We start from the raw sequence: 25,804 nt of genomic DNA on the forward strand, positions 1-25,804 counted from the left end.
GGTCCTGATCGCACCACGGACCTCGCAGCGGGTTGCTTTTGTGAAAACAGATAAAAGTCGAAAGTGCTATTTAAGAATGTTACAGCAATAATGTAAAACAGTTCGGTATTATTTTTATTATTGGAGTGCCTTGCGACGGACTGGCATCCCGTCCTGGGTGCGTCCCCTCCCCCTCCGGCCTTACGCCCTGTGTTACCGGGTAGGCTCCGGTTCCCCGTGGCCCCGTAAGGGACGAGCGGTTCAGAAAATGTGTGTGTGTGTGGGTTATTTATTAAACAAAAATTTCTTTAACGTTTAAATCATGTTTTTTCTCTGCAACCCCCGGCCCTCTCTATTCAAAGTCAGAACTGACTTTGAGAAATAACCGTACGATAATTCATTTAACAGAGTCTAACTCCGAGGACAAGCAGGATACATTTTAACACACGTTACACTTCATGGTAAAAATCCCTCGATTCTGTTCCGTTAGCAGACTAGGATCCTACGTATGCAAACATTTCTTTTCTGAGCACATCCTCCCATGTGCTTTTATACGTAAAGTGAGAAGTTATTCGAAACGGCACGTCAGGCAGTTTAGCCCGCGCTGCGGAGACAGCTGGATCCCGCGTCTCGGTCGAAGACAGACTTCCTTCTCCGTTAGCAGAGCAGCATCAGTTTCACGTGTCAAAGGTCAGACCCTGCGAACTGGGAAAGGCCCACACAGGAAGTGGGTGAGGCAAACACAGATGCCTACCTATACTCACGCACGCACAAAAACGAATGGCTCCGAGTGGCGGCTCACTCTTTAACACTCCTCACACGCCCCTGGGCACCATTGTTTGTGCAGCGCTCCCTCAACGCACCCATTACAAAGGTCAGCCTGTCTGGTGACCTTTTCCCTCCAACTTTTTCCTATGTCCTTTCCCTCAAATCGCATGTTGCCGGCACCGGCTAAGCCCCGCCCCCGGCAAACCGGTCCAGCACCTAGCGGCCGAGGCCGTTGCTAACGCAACGCACGTTAAAGTCCCGCTCCCGAGAAGACGATGGAGCTCCGACGTTGCACGGCGAACACGTGCCGCTGTTTCACAAGCACGCCGCATTATAACCACCACCGGTATGGACCGACCAATTTATCTGAACATGTCCCCCCCCCCCATCTTTTTATAGCACTCAGCCAAAGTAATGAAGCCCGAGAGAGTGTATTCTAGCGCAGGATCAAAGCGGTGCCGTCTTAAAGAGCGGAAGAAAAGGGAAGACAAACGATGCGTTCCCCACATCAAGAGGATGGATTATGATCATCTCACTCCGCTCACTTTTCAGGTTCCGTCTGAGTTAAAAGAAACTTTTGATCTAAGATCTTCCTGAGCTTCTCAGTTTTTTTTTAGAAAAGCAACAGCATAATCCATCCACGCCCCCCTCCCCTCGAACCCACGAACGGAGTTTGTTTCTGTGGTGGACGTTGGGGTGGTCTCGGTACGGGGAGCGATGGGTCCGCCCACTCCTCGCACCGGCGTGCCTTCCCTGATGTCACCTGACAAAATTTTTCCGTCTCAGGAGGGACCAGCGAACAATCGGGGCAGCCCATATTCCCCCCACACCTAACTCCCTGGGGGGCAACTCCTGCTTCACCCAAGGCTTCTGCATCATCTGTGGGGGCTGGACCCCAGCACACCTGGGAGGACAGAGACAGCCACGAGCACGGACAGCACCGCAACGACGAAACTCGCGTGGCCGGCGGCCAGGTCGCTGGCAAATACTTACTCCGTCGCAGTCCCCCCTTCCCCTCGGTGGGGCAGAGCTACTTGCAGACAAGCATCGCACCGCCTCAGCGGGGTTTTATATATCTGCTCTACTTTGTGTATCCTGCTTCCTTCCTCCTTTCCTTCCTCGCACTGCAGCGAGCGTGCAAAGCGCCCGAGCTGTGGCTGACAGCCGGAGCGGCCGCTGCGAGGGAGAGTGGGCGAGCAAGGGAGTGAGCGAGCGAGCGAGCGAGGGAGGGAGGGAGGGAGGGAGGGAGGGAGGGAAAAGGAGAGAGAGGAGCAGAAGAGGAACAATAAGATGTCGAGCAACCGAGCATGAGAGTCACACCTTTTGTTTGTAGCCCTTGACTTAGACATCGCTCAGGCAAGAATTGGTCATTGTGCTTCCTTGGAATTAACCACGGGCACGAGCACAGATACATACCCCTGGTACCCTTGCTCACGTGCACCATGCCCTTGGACAGATTTGCGAGAGCGGCTCTGGCTGTAATGATTTTATTCATCATCCTCCCAACTTCTTTTAAAAAGCTTGATTCCAAATCAGGACACCGTGACCCCTCTGATTTCTCTTTTTTTTTTTTTTTTTTTTAACATTTTGTCACCACGTGCTTTGTGCAGCTGCCGTAACCCTGTATGTGTGACACAAATTCCATATAGACAATCTCATATAGCACATCTGTGGTAGCAGGTGGTACGGCGAGAGAAAGGGCTGCTGAACCTCAACCTAAACAGAGACACTTTTTGAACTGCATTGGTCGTAATTTTTGTTGCTCCGTTAGTTGGTTATTCATTTAGCTGACAATTTTATCTAAAGGAACTTACAATTTTCAGCTAATTACAATGATCTACCTGTTCATACAGCAGGGTAATTTTTACTGCAGCAATTCAGGGTAAGCAAACAAGTAAGGACAGGGGTTTGGAACCCAGGTCCTTTGTCTGCAAGCAGGACTGTAACTACTACACTACCCGTACACCGATCAGCCACAACATTAAAACCACAGACAGGTGAAGGCTCTGGGCAATGTTCTGCTGGGAAACCTTGGGTTCTGGCATTCGTGTGGATGTTACTTTGACATCTACTTACCTAAAGATTGTTGCAGACCACCTACACCCCTTCATGGCAACGGTATTCCCTGATGGCAGTGGCCCTGCCACATTGCAAAAATTGTTCAGGAATGGTTTGAGGAACATGACAAAGTTCAAGATGTTGACTTGGCCTCCAAATTCCCCAGATCTCAGTTCGATCGAGCATCTGTGGGATGCGTTGGGGAAAAAGAAGTCCGACCTATGGAGCCCTCACCTCGCAACTTACAGGACTTAGCTAACATCTTTGTGCCAGATACCACTGCACACTTTCAGAGGTCTTGTGGAGACCATGCCTTGATGGGTCAGAGCTGTTTTGATGGCACAAGGGGGACCTACACAATATTAGGCAGACGGTTTTAATGTTTTGGATGATCGGCGTATATGTAAATAACTGCTAAACAAACTATTTGGTCCCTTTATGTCTGGTGTTTGTTTGCCGGCAGTAGAGGGACCAGCGACAGACGAAGAAGCTTCACTGTGAGAATCCCGCAGAGAAACTTTCGCTTCGAATGAAGACTGTCCTACAAGAGCACAGTTGGCACAGCGCTGGCAGGAGTGTTCAACTGCGGCATCCCCAGCCTGTCAGACTTGCTTCCTTAAAGTGCGCTCCAGCTGATGGGGAATCAGCAAGGACACACACACACACACACAAACAGAAACACGAACACACAAATACATCTTGTGGTGTCTGGAAATAGAAAAAAGAAAAAAAAAAACACTTTGTTGTCATACAGCTTGGCCTAGCCAACGCTCCCTTGGCCATCCACAATCATCGCACCCCACAAACACTTCTCAGCCCCTCTGCTTTGCTCCCAGAATAAGTGTTAGAGGCAGGATGGGTGAAGATTCTCCATTTTTTCACGAAGCGCTGCTCTGTGTTCCACCCAGCATGGAACAAGACCTCTCCGCATCTGAACGGGGGATGCTGATTCACCGCCCTTGAGTTGCAGTCCTACTTTACTCTAGTGTCTCGCTTCGCTTTATTCTCAAAGATGAAAAAACCCTTACCTAATTATTCAAGGGTATTGATACACCCAAATAGGTTTGGTACAAATCCAAATGAAAGAAAATGCAAACCCATTACATATGCATTTGTTGTTGCTTCTAATCTCAAAATAGAAACAAGCCCCCTTTTTTTTTTACTGCGGTTCTGTTTTAGGGTGTGAGATGCTGGAGATAAACTGTTAGTCATTTTTTAAATTATATATTTATCAAACCCCCATCGTGTTCACAAGAAGCTTTCAAGATTAAACAACAGCCCCCGTGAAATTTACTGGAAAACAGCTGGTAATAATGACTATTTAAGAAGATTAAAATTCAAACAACAGATCCAAGTGAAAGTGATTTCAGCAAAAGTGCTTTCCAATCACAACATCAGAGGAGCGCAAGCGAGGTGCCGTAGATTTCCTGATTCAGATATGCAAATGAGAAGCAACGCAAAATCATGTTATCTTTACATTTGTACGGTCTAGGAGAACCATCATGGCTGTGGCAGAGATACTCAGCGCTCCAGAAAAGTCGATTTTGATAGCCGGCAGAAGCACCGAGGCAAACGGCACCTCCTTCTGCAGCCATGCGAGTGGGTTGGCGGTGAGCACCAGTTGCAGCTCCGCCTTTCATCTCGGGACAGATGGATTCCGTACAACTCCACGCTGATCTGAACACTAATCCGCACCGTTCTGATTGTGCATCGCGAGTTATGATTACTTCGCGGCATGAATGCGGCGCTTGGGCCTACTTCAATCCGAGCACCATGCATCCAATCGTTTTTATGTTCAATACAATGATATCTGACTGAAGAAAGTAGGAAAGAGATAAACTTAAAAAAAAAAAAAAACTTTCTGCAATTCTCTGTGGCAGTTGGTGTCCTTTTTAAATAAAGAAGTTGAAATAATAAGAAAGACAATCTTGCACGCAGGTAATCAGCACAACATTCAGGGTGCATGCTTGCCATTTAAAAACAGAAAATACAAGGCTCAAATTCTGAGCCTTAAATTGACAAAATTAAAAGATTAGAGCAAAATACCATTCAAGAGAGAAGCACAAAACTACCCCGAGAAAAAAGTACCCTTTTGGGTAATTCAATAGCCTACCAGCATATATTAGGATTAACGACGTCCTGCATTCTTGGTATTGACAGACACACCTCCGGCGTAGCGTGAAAAGAGGAACTGCTAAATCTTCTTTTCGAGAAGAAAGCGGCAGAAAAAAAACACAATAAAATACCGGCGGGACCTTAGCACCCATTGACCTGCCAAATGTTTCCTTGTGTCAGAGGCCCATGTTGTGTGAGCACACGGAAAGCTGGCTGCTTGCAGAGTGCACACACATTCCTTAGCATGTATGCACATGCCCCAGAATGATGACGCCACCTGGGCCATTACCTGAACGGTCGTGTGCCTGTTTCCGCGGAAACAGCAGCAGATGCCATCCATGGTGCCCCCTTCTGGAGGCCTAGAGAAAAATTTCCCAGTTTGGCCCCCGTCTCCGCCTCCCACCACCACAGGTGAGACGCCGATAAGCCCCTCAGGCAGTCAGGCTCTTGGCAATATCAGACATGTTTGGAGTTAAATCCCTTCAGTCGTGGCGTTTCCACTGGCAAGTAAAGTTCTGCTCCCTCAATCAAAGCTCCCCTCCCAGAAAGTATAAAAAAATCAATCTCTGCTGGGCAGGTAAAGTCAGGATCCTGTGCAGTCTGTGAGCGCAGTGAAAGACAACCTAGCATCGCAGAACATTTTAGAGAGGTTCACAGAACGTCTTCGCCAGCCGCCCTGCAGCTTGCTGTGCGAAAAACCCATTGAGGGTGAGAGGCCAGATATTCGAGTTACGCTTAAAGGGTGGTCACGTGACCTAAGGCCCTGAGCGTATTGGCTTGAGCACATTGTGGGTCAGATTTTAACGTGGGCTCTATTATCAGCTGCTATCGTTCTTTCTGGGGAACATAGCCAACAGCTGCAGAACTTCCTCTTTGGTCGCTCACACTTGTTAAGAAGGCGCCGAGCAGAAGATGAAGCCGTGCCTGCTGCCGGCACCCTACGCGGGCTGGAGCGTGTCAAGTACGTTCATGTTTCCCTGCCTTTCGTGTTCATTTTACACGGCAAAGCCCGGTAAGTCAGTTGAAATGAGAAAAGATCAGGATAAGTGTAATTTCCGGAGATTCATAAATACGAACACGTTTGCGTGGGGTTTTGAGCGGGAGCGTGTTCATTTTCCGAAGAACGAGGCCCCGTCGGGTTTCGTGGAGCAGAATCGGAGCGTAGCCCCGCTATCGTTACAAAGCAACCATTCCATTCTCTCGATAATGAGAGGAACAACCGTGAACATCATTTGGACTTTCCAGAAGGCCTGAAATAGATTCGCCGAGGAAACTGACGCTGCCCAGCTGGTACTTTTTCGTTCACTGAAAGCGTTGCGGAGAGCCAGCTCACACACAGATACCCAAACACATTGCACGGTAAGACTGCAGTCTGGGTCGGTGACAAGGAAATCCCAGGAAGCCCCTTCACAGTCCAGCCGACTCGCTTGGGGGAGGGGAACCTCTACGGCCAGGCCTTCAACAGCTGTCCCTATTATAATATCCAACGTGGGCTTCAGAAGGGCGCCTTCAAATAGCATCGCTGGCGCCTGACACATATATTTGCTTCTGAGGCCTCAGCTGAGCATCTCAACATTCTCATGGGGAGAAAGGTGAGAACAACACACCCAGCAGCTTCTGAGCGAGAGCAAAAAAGATACAGAGCGTCAACGGGCCTTTCGGAGAACAATGCAGGGGTGAGCATGCAGAATTCCCACAAACGCACTTTCGTTCTCTTCTGTGCGGACTGCAAAAGTCGTAATAAGAAAACACGGTAATCATGCAGCAGTATCTCCGGCAACGCACCCCTGCAAAATATCGGGAAGCCCCTGCCGTGATCGCATTTTAGCCGTCAACACGCAACGTCGTGACGCTCAATGCAAGTTCTTCAGAGGCCCTCTGATGTTTTATGCTCGATGAACAAATCCTAGTTCCTGCGCTATACCGTGTTTTCCGCTTCCACAGGAAATTGTGGCAGATGAAATGTATCTGAGAATTCATGGTGAGAAATATTGCCCAATATACGAACACAACCTCACTGCAGACATGACCCTGGCTTTGCACCCTTTCTTGTGCAAGGAATGCTGAGAAATTAAACAGAGCTGACATAGTGTTTATGGAAAACCTGCACGTGTGCTTTTGACATTTCTTACACCTTACTCTATATTTGCTGAATATTATTTCTCTTGCCTGATGGTTACAAAACATCAGCAAAAGCGAGGAGGAAATGGTGGTAGAAGACTCCTATCTTACTATCTGATCTTCAAAAACAACAGCAGAGAACACAAGAACACAGCAGAGTTCAGTTGGGTAACAAATGAAATACTTACAGCCCTAAGAAAAAAGGCCGTTACACACTCCTCTTTCTTGCAAACTTAGCTGTTGGCTGAAAGACAGTCAGGATTCCGTACTTCCTATTCATTTCTAACAATGTTTGCATCACAGGCTTAAGGGATTTATCAGACCCCCCACATATGTCGCAGACAGCTATCAAAAGTAAATTCAATGTTATTTATTTTATATTTATTTATTTTTATAAAGCCTTCGAGCTCAACAGATTAATGCCGAGCACTGAAAAATTCACCATGTAGAGTGGTAAGTGGTGAAAAAACAGAGACGGGCAAAGGTCTGCAATCAGAATATACTAACGCCAAGTGGCAACTGAGGAGAGGAAAACAAAAAAACTCCAAAACCGCAGAAATGAGAGAAAAATAAATCTCTGGGGCTCCAGGTGCCATTGGCTTTTCACTCCTCCTGGGCATCGATCATGGAGACCCCCAGAGAAACTAAGCACTCCGGTAGATATCAGAGAACATTGTCATTGACAACAAAGCTGAATAATTATAGCAGCACATGACATTAAATCCATGCCCTTATTTCTCATATTCAACACCAGAGGTGAAGCACAGTAGAAGACCATTTGGGAGTGAATGGGTTAAGTCATTGTTTTGAAGTTGAATGTTGAACGCTGCCACTCTCAGCCTTGAGCCCTATCTGGACACCGGTAGTCGAAGCTATATGGTTCAGGCCACGGATCATCGGTGAGGTCAGTTCACAATCCCACGTGAACCGGGTGATGGCTTTCGCAAATCAGGCCCTCCTTGGTCTCAAAGGCCAGGCTACATCATCCTACACGTTATGGATTTACCACTTTCAAGGTTTGAGTCCCATTAAACATAAACGAGAAACATGGGACTGAGTGGCATCGATCTCCCGATGACAGAAGAGAGCTGGTGGATTTTCGTCCAGGCTTGACAACAGGATAAGCAGAGAATCTCGGAAGACACCATCTGCCACCTGGGAAGCGAGCTCTGAAAGTGTGTGTCGCCAATAAACACAGCCGATTAAGACAAATATTTACATTCGGAATGTGTCTTCTCATAGCACATCCACGTACCTGCTTAACCACAGCTTGGAACAAACTGTTCCTTATGTACTGTATATTTCTTTTGCTGCTCCGTGTGCATTTAAAAAAAAAAAAAAAAAATCACATAAAAAAGGTAAGACAGTCAGTCAACCATTTTAATTTCTGCGCAGCCTAGTAATATATTTCGCTGGCAATCCTCTAAAGCAGGTAATGTGATAACAATCACAGTTAGGAGGGGCTCTCATAATTAAATTCCTGAACAAAACCGTATTACAAAACTGGTGTAGGACCCAAACAGGATTTTCTGGACAGTTCTGTGGGCTCAGAGCTTCTGAGTGTTTTTCTCCTTATGACTGGGGAACACTGGGCTGCAGCTACAGTTTAAAAGGGAAAGGGGTCATAAGAGTGCACATCGGCCGGTGGCATCAAATTTTTAATAGGTGGGGAGGGACACGGAACTTCTCAGACAGCTACCCCCTGCCAGGCAACAATTTAGAATTCAGAATCCGGGATCAAACACGTGCCTCTCTTTTCTTGCAAAACAGTACTACGTGTGGATAAGAGCCTCTGTTGTAAGTAATTTATTAAGTTTTGTGAACATCCAGACCACGTCGTAGCCTAAGGTCATGTTAGAACTCATTGCATTGCTTTATACAACACCAGACAGTGTGCATACAGTGTGCTTCACAAAGGACAGAAAACAGGAATGACTGGATTCACTGTGTGCTTGAGCATCTCACATGCCAGAGAGAAGAAAGACCGAAAGTGAGATTGGGACGGAAAGAGAGAATTTCACAAGCAGGAAGAGAAATTTTCCGAAATGGAAGAAGGTGACTGAAATGTGTATAGAGGGCTGTGCCGGCGGGCAGGAGGCCTCCTTTCTCTCTTTGTCCTCGTAACACCTACAACAAATAGAACTCAAAAGTAAAACCTATTCCATCTCATGAGCGTTCGTCTTGGATAATTAGCATCAACCTCGTTTTCGTCAAATGCTTGAAATACACTCTCGCTCCTTCGGAGTTAGAATGTGGTCGTCAGCGAAAACCCAACATCGTTTCGGTGGAGGATTCCGTATAAAGTCTACACATGAAACGGTGAAAAAGAAACCCAAGAACAAGAGCGTGGTCTCAACAAGTCCTTCAGCATCTTCTCGACCAAGAGGCACGCACAGATGTGGCGACTGTGAAAGGAACTCTATACCCCAGAGCACCTGCTTCCTAAGAATAAAAGGGTTACAGATACTTTGTGACCGGAGAATGGAACTGCCCGGATCTGCTTGCAAAGCTGCACCACCCTGGAGGATCATCTGTGTCCTACACACACACACACACACACATTTTCAGAACCGCTTGTCCCTTACGGGGTCACGGGGAACCGGAGCCTACCCGGCAACACAGGGCGTAAGGCCAGAGGGGGGAGGGGACGCACCCAGGACGGGACGCCAGTCCGCCGCAAGGCACCCCAAGCGGGACTCGAACCCCAGACCCACCGGAGAGTAGGACTGCGGTCTAACCCACTGCGCCACCGCACCCCCTCCTGTGTCCTACAATGCAACGCAAATAAAGTTACGCAATTATTACTGGGTTTAACTATCAGCAGTCACGATATCCTGAAGATAAGACACAAATTCAATGTGTTTCACGTTCCAGTTTCAATTCCATGCCGTATATCAGGTGATAAGCATTACGTTGTACCTTTAAAGCCACTGGGACAATTAAGGAAATGTGCATTGCTCCTAGATTCTTGTTGTTTTTTAAAAAGCCAATATACAGTAGTAAAACATATGAAAAAAATGCGCAATGCTGCTGTGGCATTTTCCTTTAATACGCAAGCATGGAAACCCAGAGAGACATAATAAACTTCAAATAACCTAAATTCTCATGGAAAGTCACGCTCACGCTATTTCTGTGCCATCTGAATTAACGCCCAACAGAATTGACGCACTCGGCTTCTAATGTTGTTTCATAAGCGCTGCGGGAACGTCTGGTGTTGATTTCACACAGCAGAAAACACCCCATATGTTCGACGCAAACCTGAAAGTAAAAATTCACATTTTACTTTCTGGTTGCCAGCTACACGAACGCTTCCTCTGTTGCTTTTGCGCATCATCTCTCTCGACCAAGGAATTAAATTAGAGGGTTTTTTTTTTTTGTCTTAATCGCAAACTCGGGCAGATCTCGTGAATTCGCAGTGCAGTCACATGAAGTGGATTTCCTCTCGTGTACTTTAGGCAATTCAGGAAACAGTGAGACTCGCCCATTGATCTAGTCCCTTTCCTGAGTCCCACATTTGCTGACTTGTTCCAGCTCTCTGGTGCCTGCAGAAACAGCACCTCCTGTTTACTGTACAGCACCAGCGTGATGATCTCCACGAGCTGGAGATGCTCAGTTCCAGCAGTCAGCCATGGATTTCTATTATGATGAGTTGGGGCGGCCAGGGAGGGAAGGACTTGGAGGGGCACTCGCGTCACGCCGTTGAGGGCACCCAGGAGGCACGTGGCCGCCGAGGACGACCGATTCCGACCGAGAAAACACGCGAAGAGTCACCAGTCAGGCGACTGACGCCGACAGATGCTCGACAGCACAGATGTCACGCCGAGGATAACTGTTATCCAATGCTCTCCGCTCCCATGAGCTACCCCTCTCCTGCGAGGTTCTACTCAGACTCGGAGAGATTCATAAATCAAGCCATGGGGTGAATGAAGTAAGCAATGAATACATGTGTGAATAATGAGGGCCCATAATGCATCTGGCTAAACAGCGGGGCATGATGGGTTGAGACGGAGATTAAAATTGTGAAAAATCACTTCCTCAGCGGGACCGAATTAAATTCAGCACAGCAGCATTGTCCCGCTTTCATTCATCAATGCGCCGTAATATTGGTGATTTCTGCAGTTTAATGTGAAATTAAATAAACACTCAGCACAGGAGGCTCGCAACTGACTGCGGAGCGGAACCTGTACCCGGGAGGTTATGAGTCTGCATCCTGGAGAGGCGCGGAGATACCCAGAAATGCGCCCTCGAGAAAGGCAATTTCTTCACCGAACTCCTCCCGGTGCATGCGCTGATAAGGGGGTCCACTACAGAGAAATCAAGAGCGCTATTACACTTGTCAGTGGAAATACCGCAATGTATGGATGTAGGGTACCCAGGCTATGGGAAAAGCGCGCGCCGCTGCTGCCGTGTCTTGCGTACCTGCTGCCGAACGCGAGCATCTGAGCCGTTAAGCACGAGTACGCTTGTGCGTGTCGTTCTTTCAGAACCAGGTACAGAACCTGGCTTTTAAAATTCCACTTACTTCCATGTCAGCAACCAGCTGTGTCGCTGGCATTTTGTTATTTGCGAAATTGCCAGTCTGCTATTTTCCATCTGCGGACCCCGTGTGAATTAAAAATGAGCCGCATCCTCCTCCATCCGCCGAATCCCTTCAAAGGCCACTTTCCCCTCCGCCATTCAGTCATCCGACAGGGTTTGGGGGGGTGGGGGAGAGCAGGGGGGCCTCGTGGTGTGTTTGGGGTGGGGGGGGGGGGGGGGGGCGCTAGCTCGTCAAATGCCATTCATGAAAAGCTGGCGCTGGGAGATGCAATTTTTTTTCCTTCGAAAATCAAACCTTGAAGATGGAGTTCGGACCGCGCGGAGGCGACGTGCGCTTTTCAGCTGTGACAGTGACCCGTTATCGGGTTTCGCACTTGCGCGGCTCTGAACCGCTAAGCTCCCGCAATCTGGGCCGAGGCCTTGCGGAGTAACTCCTGTAATTGCTTCTATTGACCCTCTTTGATTTTTTACTTTAATATTTAAGTCTTATCTGCGACAGTCCAATGACGGGAAGAGGAGGCAGAGTCCGGGAAGACATTAACAGCAGCTGACCTCTGCGGGGATCCGAGGGCCGGCCTGTAGGTACGCGCCCGTTTGAACACAATTCATTTAGCGGCGCGTGGCGGGGGGGGTGAAAGAGGCTACTCATTAACTGCCTGCTAAACTGGCCGTGCAGATATCTGTCCTGCTCTTCAAAAGGGCTCGGGGTTGCGGGGGGTTTCTTGCTATTGTGGCGCGTTTGGAAAAGTAACACCTTTCGGTCTCCTTTCAGCCTGGTCCTTCGCCTACAAGCGTCTGACACCCTTGCCCTCCACATCACACTGAGGAGAGAAAGTGACCGACACTGGAAAGAAAACACTTCCCCATTCCCCCCAAACACTGCTCCGTGACCTCTGGTGCGGTGGAACAAAGGCAGGATACGGCCATTCATGTCTTGATGATTCATACGCAGCAGAAATGTCGTAAGTTCGCTATATGTTTGCCAAGCGTGAAACGTAGTGGAATAATGACATTATCACAGAACGCCGCGCATCTGCAAACCCTGCGAACTTTGCTTCCTGTTTTTATTTGCGGAGCTCCCTTTGCGGAGCAATTGTACTATTTTTACTTAGATTTTCAGCTTCCTGGCAACGACACAATCCCACGCCGAAAATGTTTCGTGTCACCCGGGTTGTTTTTTCGATTTCGAAGTGTTTCGCATCTATCTACGGGCTTCGAGATCCCCCAGAAACATGCAGTCGTGTCCATCGGCCCTCGTTATTCCTGACCGATGGGATGATTTGAGGGGGTCCTCGGCAAGTCGCCGCGAGATCATCTGTGAAAAGGCTTTTTAGCTCCACTCCAACGTGATGTTGTGAGCATCATCAAAAAGAAATAATGGAATTAGCAGCGAATGAACGAACAAATAAATAAATAAATGTAGTGCATAATAAGACTGTTTTAGTGTAAATTGTACCCTACTAAAATGAGCCCCCTGTTATTACTGTGTGTATACATATCATGAGAGTTTAAGCCCACTCTGTATGGTCATGCTACAATCACCCAGCCCATGTCAGATAATTTGCAATATGGTATGATTCACCATGCATGCATTTCTGCCCCGGGCCTCTCGCAGACTGGTGTTTGGTGTGTTTTGCCGCATCTGGGTGGCTCCGCATCGCTTTGATCGGCTCCTCCGCTTGGACTCGGCCTAACACCCCTGTCTGGTTCTGCTCTGTTGTTGCCATCATTGCGGAAAGCTTTTCACGCGCGTGTTTTGTTTTAATAGAACACGCTACTAAACTGTAATTTCACACTGCATTCTAACCACTTGATGTATAATGCATTTCATAAGAGAGAGGTTATGGGCAGAACTCGCAGCTTATTGCATCTGTTTGGTGTCCAAAGCAGACTTTTGTTTAATATTAAACCCTACACATCATAAAGCCACTCAGTCGCTCTTTATAACAGTAATAAAGTTTATTGAATTAAAATGCTACTCTGCATCCCATAAAACTGCCTTAACCACCCAAGCCAGGTAGGATAAATGAAATTTACAGTGTGGTTTAATTCTAGGTGAAACTGTTTTGTCTGTGCAATTTGAAGATACACATTAGTAGCATAACTTGTTTTGAAGAAAGCAAGTTCATATTTGGCAAGACATTTTATGTTATTTCTTATTTCCCTTCAGTCCTATTCAACTTGGTTACAACATACGCTTGTTTTTTCAACATCATTTTTACTGCAACGATTTGGGATAAGTACTTCGGTCAAGGGAAATACAACAAAATAAGTGGGACTTGAACCTGAAACCAGCAGATGGAAATGTAGCAGTTGTAGCCACCAGCTGCCCCCGCTGCCTATTTTACCACAAAATTTAACTGCGGAGATTAATCTGTTTGGTTTTTTTTTTTTTTTTTGCGTATTTCCATCATTCGCACAGACGGGTTAATTCCTCACCCAACGCTAAGACTGTGACTGTTCAGAAATACTGCCCCGTGCAGTCAGATGTTGGAAATGTAAATGTTTATCAGATTTTGCACATTAATTAAAAAAAAAAATAATAATAAATGACATAAGCTCCAATGGAAACACGTCGTTTAAGAATGCACGCAGTTTGCAATATCTTGCACTGTGCCTAAGAGCACATATTAAACCTGAGTTAATTGACAAGATGGCCAGAGGATAGCTGAAAACAGAGGAGAGCAGCATGAATGCTAATTATCGACGTTAATATCTCGTCTTATAACAGAACCAGCCGTAATTTGGCAAATGAGACGAACGCGATACTCTGGAGGTGTGAGCGCAGGCAGTTTGACGCCCGATGCTCCGTGTCAATGAAAAGATCGTTGCAAAGTATAAAGAGCATTTCGGGGAAACGCGTGTCCTCAAGGCGTTAAGGGGCTGTTTATAAATCGACTGGGGGGCATTCTTCGGGGGTGGGGCAAAAGTGCAGTGGTCTCCGCTGTCTCCGGCTTCTAGGACACATCCCTACATCAGTGTCCAGACACGACCGCGAGTGTCCATCGTGTCCCCCAAATGCCCCTTTCACACGCGTGGAGCGAGAGGTGATGCGCCTCACCGTTTCGCTGGACGGGTTCTTCAGGTCATAGACCGTGAGCTTGACCCGCGTCTCCTCGCAGATGGGGTGTCCTGGCGGGAAGGTCACCCCGGTCAGAAACAGCGGGTCCCTGGTTCCCTGTGGGGGGGGTTGGGAGTGCACTGGTGAGGGGGTGAAAAACTCTAAGTGCGCCAGTCACACTTGGCATTCCTTCTCCACAGCAGATGGAGGGGAGGCGACCACCTCCTCCTCCTCGCAGCCTGTAAATCCCATCCCATCCCGCACGCACACACACTGAGGAATGTGGAGTGACTGAAACCAGGAGTGGAGAGGACAGGAGGGACAGCAGGCAAAATGGGACGTGGCTTCGGAGGGTGTGCGAGCGTAGTCAGCCGAAAAATGTGTACATTTCTCCAATCCGCGGGGGGTGCGGAGCTGTACGGGAAGGGGGCCCCGGCCGACGCGGCCCTGGGAGCCCTTAATGACCCGCTGTGATAATGTGCTCCCCGTTCAAAGGCCGTGTGTTTACAGCGAGACTTCCTTTTCCTGCGCTCCGCGCCTAGGGATCGCCTGGAACGCGGCCCTCCGGGAGACGAGAGAGCGAGATAATGAAAGCCATTTTAGTCGGCAAACATCTGCCCGAAAGGGCCGAGCATCTCTGCGAGCGGCGCGGAGGCAAGCCGTCGACATCAAGGAAATTTCACCTCGTGACGGGATAGCCTGATTTATTTTCTTGCCACTGGTGGACGGCTCCGTTATTAATCATGTCGGTGGACAATCAATGAGCGCCGCAGTCCGGCAGGAGGCTTTTGGCTCTCGAGATCAGAGAAGATGACCAGCTTGATGCAAGAGCTGGAGAAAGAGCCTCCGTACCAGAAAAGACACACGCGGTAAGAAGAGGCACCTGAGCGATGCGGCACTGAGGCACCTACCCGCCCCACCACGATGGGAACACATTTAGATTCTGCATTTACTCATCTAGCAGGTGCTTTTGTCCAAACTCGGAGGAAACAAAGTGCGTTTCAACAGACGGAGAGACGGAGATACAGACCCACAAGTCACTGTGCAGTCAATGAGTCCCAAACCCCCGTTTTTGCCTGTATAAACTAGACAAAAAGCTTTACGTAGAACAGACAGGCTGTACTGTGATGGACTGGTGCCCCGTCCAGGGCGTCCACCCCCAGCCCTTTAATTCCAACCCATCGACTGCAGGTTAGGCTCCAGACCGCGAGCAGGACAAGTGGTTACGGGAAGTGAGTAAGTGAGGGACGCAGAGTAAATTTACCAAAAAATTACAGACAATGTGGTGAAATCTTATAGGTCAGAGAGGACCTGAGACACGACACGATCGGAAGCACTTCTAGTCTAGAAGGATTAACACGGCAGTTGCGAGAGCAAACAAAGCCTCCAGCGATGTGAACTTGAAACCAGAAGGTTGGCGTTCAAGTCTTCAAAAGGACGCAATATTGTTCTCTTGAACAAGCACCTCAACCGCTGCTATAAATACCCAATGCCCATCGCTAGGCAACCACGAAAATAACAACGGTAAGTAAAACGACGAACCTGGCCTTGCGCCGGACCTGTTAAAGCATCCCCTTCGTTATGCGTGAGACAAACATGATCTATGCGACGCGATGGACTCACCTCCATGCTCGGCGGTCCGAACCGCGTTGAGAAACAGCCAAGCGACGGTCAGAGGAGATCAAAGAGCCCAACAGTGGAAACTCACGGCCCTGAAGACAGAGGAACCTGTGTGTGTGTGTGTGTGTGTGTGTGTGTGTGTGTGTAAGTGTGAACCAGAAGACCTTAGAGAAGGAGCTGGCAAGAGCATGGATGGAAACTCTCACGGAGAGTGCTTCCCCCCCGAACCTGCTGGGTAATTGCGCTTCGCTCATGGGCACGGCCCCCTCGGGCTGGACCGCAGACACAGCGGTCCTTCTGTGCTTCCCCACCCCGACTACCGGGACTTCAGCCGAACTTTATCAAGCGCTGCCCCCCCCCCCCCCCCCCCTTCACGGCTCACGGTTTGGAGGAGCTCTCTTTGGTACCGGGGAGGAGTCCATGGGAAATACGGAGGCCGGTCTTCTAACAAAGTCTTATCTGGCACACACCCCCCCGCGAGGGTTGCCGGTCCCTTCTAAAGCCTGAAACCAGCTGGGTGCCCTCCCCCCCGGACCCATAGGTCCCAGCTGCGGGAACAGGGTGATGGGATGGAGCAAATGGCAGCCTGTCGGCCTTTTTCATGCGGACGCCCCGCAATCCGAGAAGAAAGAGCAGCTGCCTCCGAATTTTACCGACTGCCGCAGTTTCTAAAAAAGAATAAATAAATAAACAAACGGCGGCGAAGCGATGGCGCTGTTTCGTCTCGCCTTGTATGGAAAAGTTTTCAGGCAGCATACAGGCAGTCTAGTGTTACTCCTGCCCGTGGATCATTGCTGGCTGCAAGAAGTGCGCCGCGGCCTCGCAGCGTTAACCTCCTGCATTGCTGGAAATGAACCGCAAGCGTTAGCGGTTTCGCCGGAAGAGATATTTTCAGCTAATTTGGAGAAAGGCACGGAAACGTCGTACGTACCCTCCGCCTCCCGATTTGTAAACACGAGTCCATTCCGGGTTCCCGTATTAGTCCGGCATTTCGGCTCAGGAGGAAAGAGGTCGAGGCGCGGCGGAGAAAGCGGCTACGCCGGGGAGATCCTGACAGGATGCGGGCGAGGGAGACCGGGAGCGTTCGCACTCGGGGCTCAGAGTTCCTCGCCGCCCGGAACCCTGGCCGTGCCCAGCGTGGACCGAGCCCTCAATCTAAATAAAAACACCCTGGAAAATGAAATCCGAGGGAAATAGACGCGCCTTTGTACCCTTGCCTACGAGAAGGAAGGTCTTTGCGACACGCCGGCCGCGTTCAATGCCACCATCGGTGGGGAGAGAGCACTTATCAAGCAGGAACTCTCTGTGTGTGTGTGTGTGTGTGTGTGTGTGTGTGTGTGTGTGGGGCACTGCTGCCACAGACAGTGGCTCATGGGCGGTGTGACTCAGCTAAGGGAGGGACCACTGAGTGCACGCGGGATGTCCCGCACAGGAAGCCCTTACCTGGACCACTTCGGTGCAGGAATAGGCGCCCGGGCTGCACTCCTGGGACTCAACAAGGGCCACGTGTACCGCAGTGCTGGGCCTCCTCTCCGGCGTGGCAACTGTCAGGTCCCTGCAAGCTGGAAGACAAGCGACGGACGGAATGACGACACCGGAAAGCGTAGGCCTCGGCGGAGGGGTTGCGACCGGGAGACTGAAAGGGAAACGTTTTCGGAAGGGGATCGTCGCTGTGACAGTCACCTTTCTGCTCATCCCCCGGTGACCCCCCGCAGAGGAAGCCTCCGGGAAGCAGCGGCGGAGAAACTGGAAGTCACACGTCGGAGAGCCGGAAACTGCTTCTTCGCACGTGTAATAAACCCGACCTCCGCCCCTGAGTCCGGCTCGGCGAGAACCGTCATTTCTATTATTACCCTTTAATTTCCTCCCGTGAGCCTGCGCTCGGCTTCCTGCGAAAGCTTCCTATTAGAGAAAAACACCGCCTTGCTGCAGGTGCCGAAGAGCAGGGAGCCGCGGCGCTCTCCCTCGGCCGCCCTTTTCGGCACAAACGCGCAAAGCGCTCCGGACGGAACCCGGCGACGCCGGCGGGTAAATTCGGCTCCGCGCCCGGTCGGCCCTCCCCGTTTTACCACGATGCGGCGTTAGCAGCGAAAAGGCACTCACCTCCTTCGCAAGCATAAAAGGGGCATCGAACGATAAAAGCAGGCTGCGCGTCTGCGTTTCACCTGTTTTTAACTGCAAAAGACAAAAAAAAAAAAAAAAAAAAGAAAGTGCCGCAGAAGCCAAAATAAAAACCGTGCTTTGTCTGCTTTGCGCTTACGATGAGCCGCCCACTTCTGATGAACCTGATACTTCTGTCGCTGCGGTTATAAATGAAACAATAAGCGCAGAGAAAAAAAGAGAGACACTCCCTCCCTTGGCCAAACGCAGGCCTTGTGAGCGGCATCCGAAACGTTGCCCTAATCCCATTACATCCCCTTGCTTGCGAAATTAAATTTCAGACTCAGACGTCTTGCCTCGTAATGTGAGGTCGGGCATCGGAGAAGTTCACGTAAATGTTTCCCGAGGAAAGTGGAGAAAGAGATGGAAACGCCCCCCCCCCGCGCGCACAAACACACGAGACGCGGCGTGTCATTTTCCAGGCTGCAGTCTGGGACCGACGGGGAGCCTCAGCGCCGGCTGTGAATTGGATCGGCGCCCGCGTGGGACGCGATGGCCCGTGCGCGTCGCTCACTTTCCCGCACCGTCATTCACGGGGCCTCGTTGACAGCTTCGCCGTGCCGCTCTTGAGGCCCCGGGTCCTGCTCAGCACCTCTCCTCTGTAACGCGTGCAAAAATAATGAGCGGTCATGGTCATTTCTGCACAAGGAATGTAGCTGCTACGCAGCAGCGCGCGTCTGGCTTTGGCAACGACACGGGGTGTGTGTGTCGCCGGCGAGCCCGCAGATTTGATCATTTCCCTTTTCCATGAGTAAATCGAGACTGAAGAGAAAAGAAGAGAGAAACACCCAGAAAGAAGAGAGTCCTTCCGACTGATGTGAAGAAAAGAGAAGAAGAAGCTGCAGAAAACCCCTCATGTTAGAGACGGTCGGGTGTAAATGACCCCATCTGGGCGTCTTTCCGTCCGGGGAACCCGAACCCCAGGCGCTGTGAGCCGCGGCCGAGGCCTTGTCCTTTCACTTCCTTCTTTTTTCTAAGCAAATTTTTCCCGACGGCCTTGATTTCCACACCCTTCTGAACACTCGCATTTATTATTTATATGATGCTTTTCTCCAAAGCGACTTACAATATTAAGCGACCAACTATTATTTACCCATTTATACTTCTGGGCAATTTTACTGGAACCATTTAAGGTAAGTACTCTGCTCAAAGGTACTACAACTGGAGGTGGGACTCAAACCTGTGACCTTTGGGTCCAAAAGGCAGCAACTCTAAGCACTTACACTTGCAGCTTCCCCCCCCCCCCGACCAGTACACAATTACAAAATGTAAATATTACATTTTTATTTGTAATATTTACACACACTGTATTTCTTCACTCGCATTAAACCAGACTGGAATCATCTAAGGTCAGTTGAGGTCACTCTGTTTTACGGTGGAGTGTAACGCGGTATTTTATGACGGAAGGCGACATCACGACGCAATGGAAAATACGAGCGCGTACTAAACTGCGCTTTAAAACGAAATGAAGTGTGTCGTATATTAACTCTGTTCGGAGCTCCGTCGTTGCGACGGAAAACAATTTATGAATTGCGAGAAAAGAGTGCCGTAGCAGTTATGCTAATTGGGGATTTATTTGGATTAAAGCCGTGAGCATGAAAGCAAGTTCATTTTTCTTCCCATTGCGCTCATTACACTATTGCAAACTAAATAAGTACGGTGTTTGTAAACTTTTAACAAGTGTGCTGTTGACGTGACACTGGGAATAATCCATTGGTTTGAGAATTTATATTTCAAATTACACATTTACATTCATTGATTTACAGTATGAAAATTTATAATATACAAATTAAATCAAAGTTCCTACTCGCACATTTCGACGACTCTTTGGAGACTGAGAAAACACATAAGTCCATTTTTATTATTGCTGCTCTTAGAACAGAAGGTGGCATAACGGTTAGGACTGCTGCTCTGGACTCAATCCCACCTCCTGCTCTAGTACTCCTGAACGTGGTACTTACCCTGTACTGATAGAGTAAAATCACCCAGCTCTATAAATGTAGAAAACATTGAAAGCTGATTTGGAGAAGCACATCGGCAGGGTAAACACGTGTAAAACACGCACCCACTTTAAGGTAGACTGAGGACAGGGACCTGTCGGGCGGGTGTGTGTAAAGAGGTGGATAGTAAAACCTGCAGGATGGCTAGTAGGGTAGTGGTTAAAGCTACTGCATTTGGCTCCGAAGGTCATGGGTTTGATCCCCACCAGTAGTTGTAGTACCCTTAACCAAGGTGCTTACCCTAACTTACCCAGCTGTACAAATGGGTAAATAATTATAACCTTAACGCTGTGATTTGCTTTGGAGAAAAGCAAATGCATATTATGTCAGATTATAGTCCGTCCTGCAGCGAGATAAACTCAGAGGCGGCAGAACGTGGCGAAGTTTCAGAGTTCTGGCCGAGTCCTCGCTCGCGGCAGCAAAAGGAAGTTTAACAAGAACCCCGTGCGCCATGTGCGCCAGGCGTGCCGATTTATTCTCTCTTCCTGCCACGCAACACCTGCCGACGCAGGCCGGGCCCACCTTTTTAGCACCCGCTCTCAAGCGGTGGCAGCGCGGCGAAAAAAAAGAAAAAAAAAGAAAAAAAAAGAAGGCGGCGGCAAACGTGCGACGTGTCTATTTCCCGGCGGTGCGAGGGAGCCGCCGAACTGCTCCGCATTAGCAGAGGCTTCCAAAAAAGCGCTACCGAGGGATATGTCCCGCTGCTGTCTGTGATAATAATTTTGCGGAGCCCGGGAGGGCAAAACAAGAACGCGCGCCCCGGCACTCTCATCTCTCGACAACCGCGCATCTGCTTATGTGTCACGCTCTTTGTTTTTCATGAGTTACACTAATGAGGGCTCTTATTTAAAAAAAAAAAAGAGAAAAAATCTGCAGGGAGGGCTCCAGAGGACTGACACACATACCCGACTGACGCCAGCGGAAGACACGCTGTCGAAGGGAGATACATCATCCCGGAAGGGAAGTAGATGCTGTGGTGGGTAAGGGTACAGACCTGTAACCTGAAGGTTATCGGTTCGAGTCCCTGGAGGTGCCCCGCAGCAGAAGCACTGTTGGTCTAAGCTTCTCCGATTTAAAGTCTACCTGGTTAAAAAATGGAGTTAATTACGATTGTAATAATAATCTTCACCGTTCAGTTGACCAAATACCCCCTTCCAGCAGTCGCTGCAGGATAGTAAGAGTGCAGAGAGTATAATGAAGGGTGTAACCCCCCACCCCATTAAAAGATGCTGCTGCATCTTGCATTTTAGGAAATGAATCCGGTGGCTGCAAGATCATATCGGAATGATGACGCCGCCCCAGAAACCCCAGCCCGACCCCCAACTCATCCCGGATGCACCCCGTGGCCTTTTGGTCCCGGAGACACCGGCACACCATCATCTCTTCTCGGCTCCACCTGAGAGCGCGGCTTTTAATTTTCTGCGATTGCGGCTTGTTATGCTTTCAACATAAATTTAATCCGCCGTCTGCGATACCGGGACATTAAAATCCAGTAAATTCCATATCAAAAAAAAAGTGCAACTGCTGAAAATTTACCCTCTGGATAATACTTGGCTGCAATAACCGCGCTGGTGATTTAGTTAATCTGACAGAGCCGAAGTTCAGCAACAGTTGCGTGCGTTTCTCAGGGACGCACGTGCAGGCCGCAGCGAACGGCTCAAACTAGTCAGATAGTCAGAAAGTGGAGCAGCGAGTCTTCGACTAAGTGCTCCGTAGTATCGTCTGCAGATATATTACAGCATATTTGCATACAATTAATAGTGTATAGAGTCATATACATTTATTTATTTAGCAGACACTTTTCTTCAAAGCGACTTCCGATGAACTCTACGTAGTGTTGCCATAATCCGTGAACATCGTGCTGAGGGTTTCGCTTTATTTCTGTGTGTATCCTTCATACATCTCCATCTTCATCTTAGAGAGAAATACATTATACACACTACACACACATATATAGCCTATGATTCCAGGATAGGCTCTGGGTCATTGCAGGACAAGTAGATACAGAGATTAGATTTTATACACACACACACACATACATATATACAGTATATGTGTGTGTGTCTGTGTGTTATGTAAACTCAACCTATATGTCTGACTCTTATGTGTCGCCAGTCCTCGTGCCTGTGTCTCTCTCCCCCTTCGCTTGCCATACACTTTACAGTCCTGACCCTTATGACCTCCGTATACATCATTTTTTAAGCGAGATTGTAATTAATTGCCCTGTATTGCACTGCTCAATGAGCAAATTACGCTGAACTAAATCTTTAGAGGACCCACTGTAATTTGCAGTAGATGCGGAATACCTACTTTTGCATAATGATGAAAATGTAAGAGTCTCTTTTTGGCTCATGAAGTGCCAAAAAGTCAGGACCTGTGATTTCAGTTGCCCGATAATTACAATAAACACAGTGTCCGCATGCGAGTGTGTGCGTGCACATACACTTTGATCAATTATATCACTCACAACCCTCAGTCCTTTATTTAAGCTCAGCGTTAATTTATTGCAGGTGTGTGTTCGCGCAAGTAAAACAACCTCTTTATTTGTTCGTCTGTTGCTAATGGCTATAGCGGTTTCGGCACGATTGGAAATGTGTCAACCGGTCGTCAACCAGGCTGCTGAATTTCACAGTTTTAATGCGATTTGAATAGTGCAATTTAATCAATTAAGAGACAAATTAATTAACAGCCCAGCCGGAACAAAGGCCATCGGCGGCCGCGGCGGTCGAGAGCTGCTCCCATGCGGCGCGATGGGTTTACTCACACACCTGAGAGCAGGAGATTGATGAAGTCCCTCACGTCTCAAGCGGACCTCTGTGTGCGACACGTGATGAGTGATTTACCTGCTTAGAATAAAGTTGACTAGTGGGTCATGCGCCAAGCTCAGACAGGTGATTAATAGTTTACCTGCTGCAAGTTACCTGCTGAGGACAGATGGTGAGCTCACCTGCACGGCAAAATCGGGTGCTTCGCGAAGAGCTCTCGCGGTAACTACAGGGTTTCCGAACATCTGAAGACTGGTTCTGAGCTCATTTATGGCCGAAACATCCGATGAAACAAAATTTGGGTCGAGGCTTAACGTGGGCCAGGATGTCGGAAGCCGGTGCTGCGTTACGGACGCCGGAAGGAGTCCGTGGTACAAGGTGAAGACGAGCGGTAGAGCCCCTGCAAATACCTGCGTACCTAGACGCGTGTGAGCCCGTGGCCCCAGCCTTGCTTAAGGCCATTAGGTGTCATTCCAGAGCACTGCAACAAAGAGCTCCGCGGCGTCCGTGGCTGTATCCACCCCCCCCGTCGAGGAGGGGCACGGCAGCTCATAATCCCTTCTCTCTCATCCCTCTAGGAAGCACGGATGAAAACAAGCTACGGAATATTCCGTAAGCCTTATCCTGGAGTTCGGCGCGGCTTCAAAGTCCACGATCGTCCGAAGGCGAGGGTGCGCGATTGACAAATACGCGTACGTCGTGCATCTGTTCCACCTGCTGGCTCAACGGCCCTCCAGCTATTTTGTCTGGCTGCTGGCTGGAATCACCGCGGCGTTTTTAATCCGCGTCTGTCTTGTATTCCCAGACAGAGGCGAAAATTTGCGAGGAAGAGCCAAGTTTAGCGAGAGAGTTCTCAAAAATCATCGGCTGTCAAGCAGAAATGCAGTTACTAGGCAACGAGAATAAAAGACTTTCTTCGTTGTAACTATTCTGTGTCATATTTTTGGAAGTAAGGTGTTTATCAGTCAGCTGATCAATTAATTTGTCTATTATTTTGTCAGTTTGTACGCTTATCGTGAGATCGACACGAATGCTCACGGTTTAAGAGCCCCAGTCTAAATTACGTGAAAATAATCCGTATTCAGTGCGTCATAAGAATTAATTCAGGCAATAAAACGCTGTGAACGATGCAGAAAATATACTTCAGTGTCTTCTGTACGTACCTCGTGGCCTTTGGCAGTATTTATACACGTCGGGTGTCGTTATGCCGAAATTACGACAAGAATTTTATAACCCTCATCACAGCTTGTGTTTTTTTTTTTTTTGTCTTTGTGTTTACAAACCGTCATCATGACTGCCAGCTGATTTCAGTCTGTTAGCAGTGCCCATTGTGCAATCTCTTAATTCCATTACCACATCCTGCCTTATTGGCTCAGTGAATTCTTCAAGGGTACTTTGAGCATTTTCTAAAAAAGTCCTTTGAGGCTAAACAGTGTGCGACTCAAGTTTAATTCATGCATATATCCACACTTTGGCTTTTTGTGCTTTTTAAATAACATTAATTCTTTTCCGTGGCAGGCTCTTCATTGAGGTTGCCAGCTCAACCGAAGCCTCTTCTCCTAACCCTTATAAATATAGCGAACACAACCATAATAAATACAGCCACGGCCCCATTTACGCTGTCGGTTTAACAGCAACGTTCAAACAGCTCCCTGATTTATCTTTTTAATTTTGTTAATCATTGCATTAATCCTTACGAATGATCATCTATCCGACGAAGCTAATGCAATATAAACTTTTGTATTTTTCAAGCGAAATCTGCGCCGCTTTCCGTCCGCTGCTGACGTGCCGTGAGCTGCGGGAAGAGCCGGAGCTCAGAGGACAGGAGGTTTTCTCTAGTCCCCTGTCCTGTCATGTCCTGCTGTCTGAGGGCCTGCGGTGAGAACCTTGCGTCTCTTCTGCCTCCCTCTCAGTCCGTGCTGTTAGGATGACACATCTCTAAATAGTCACGCACAGCGGACCCATGCGTATCGAGACGCCGCGAATGACCTTCCCTCTCTCTATGCTCCCCTTAAACGATGGTGTAATCCCATCCCTGGGGGATCGTCACGCCCCCCGACTCCGGCTTGCTTTCCTCTAGACCGCAGGCAGAGATGAGTCTGTCACCAGCCGAGACAAGAGCGGCACCGAGGGCGTCGATCCTCGGGGGGAAATTGATTAGCCTGCTCCTGCCGCACCCCCCGCAGATTTATATGCACGCGCAGAGAGCGAACGCTCGCTGGTGTGGGAGCGTGGCTTTTTCCTCTGTTCCTCATTTATTGCACAGTGATTGTTTCCACCATCTGGTTCTGTTTGGTTGTGCTCCCAGTCCAGCATACGATGGGTACACGTTCTCACTCCTCACTTGTCGGCAAAAGGAATTTGTTTACGGAAGGAACAAAACAAAAAAAAAACAAACAGCGTCGAGTAAATAACGGGGAAATGCTGGAGACTTGAATCCGACGGCGACCTCTTTTATCACTTTGACTGGAGTTAGTATCTGCAAAGTAAGTTACCTGGCAAGCTGCCGTTTCGGGTGTAAATCGTGGATCTGAAAGCTGCAGGACTCTGAGCTAGTGTTGCTCGCCCCCGGTTCACGAAGGAGCCCCCCAGTGCAGAAAGTTACAGCGGAAAGATGA

The 25,804-nt window shown here is 48.8% G+C and overlaps 1 protein-coding gene across 7 annotated transcripts in view; it reads right to left on the reverse strand.

Moving 5' to 3' along the window:
* Window positions 1-25,804, reverse strand: part of inpp4b (inositol polyphosphate-4-phosphatase type II B) — a 96,139-nt gene that overhangs the window by 64,700 nt on the left and 5,635 nt on the right. For 3 of the 7 annotated variants that reach the window (XM_018735807.2, XM_018735806.2, XM_018735813.2), the window contains exons 3-4: window positions 17,705-17,823; window positions 14,642-14,758 (exon numbers count right to left, since the gene is read on the reverse strand). In XM_018735807.2, coding sequence (XP_018591323.1) covers window positions 14,642-14,758; window positions 17,705-17,823 — 236 coding nt within the window. Of the gene's footprint in view, window positions 1-4,918; window positions 5,123-5,209; window positions 5,494-14,641; window positions 14,759-16,264; window positions 16,567-17,192; window positions 17,241-17,704; window positions 17,824-25,804 lie in introns of those variants that run through there. The other 4 variants (XM_018735808.1, XM_018735809.2, XM_018735810.2 and 1 more) reach the window with 4 other exon arrangements.

This window comes from Scleropages formosus, chromosome 16 (genome assembly GCF_900964775.1).
Source record: "Scleropages formosus chromosome 16, fSclFor1.1, whole genome shotgun sequence".
NCBI lineage: Eukaryota > Metazoa > Chordata > Actinopteri > Osteoglossiformes > Osteoglossidae > Scleropages > Scleropages formosus.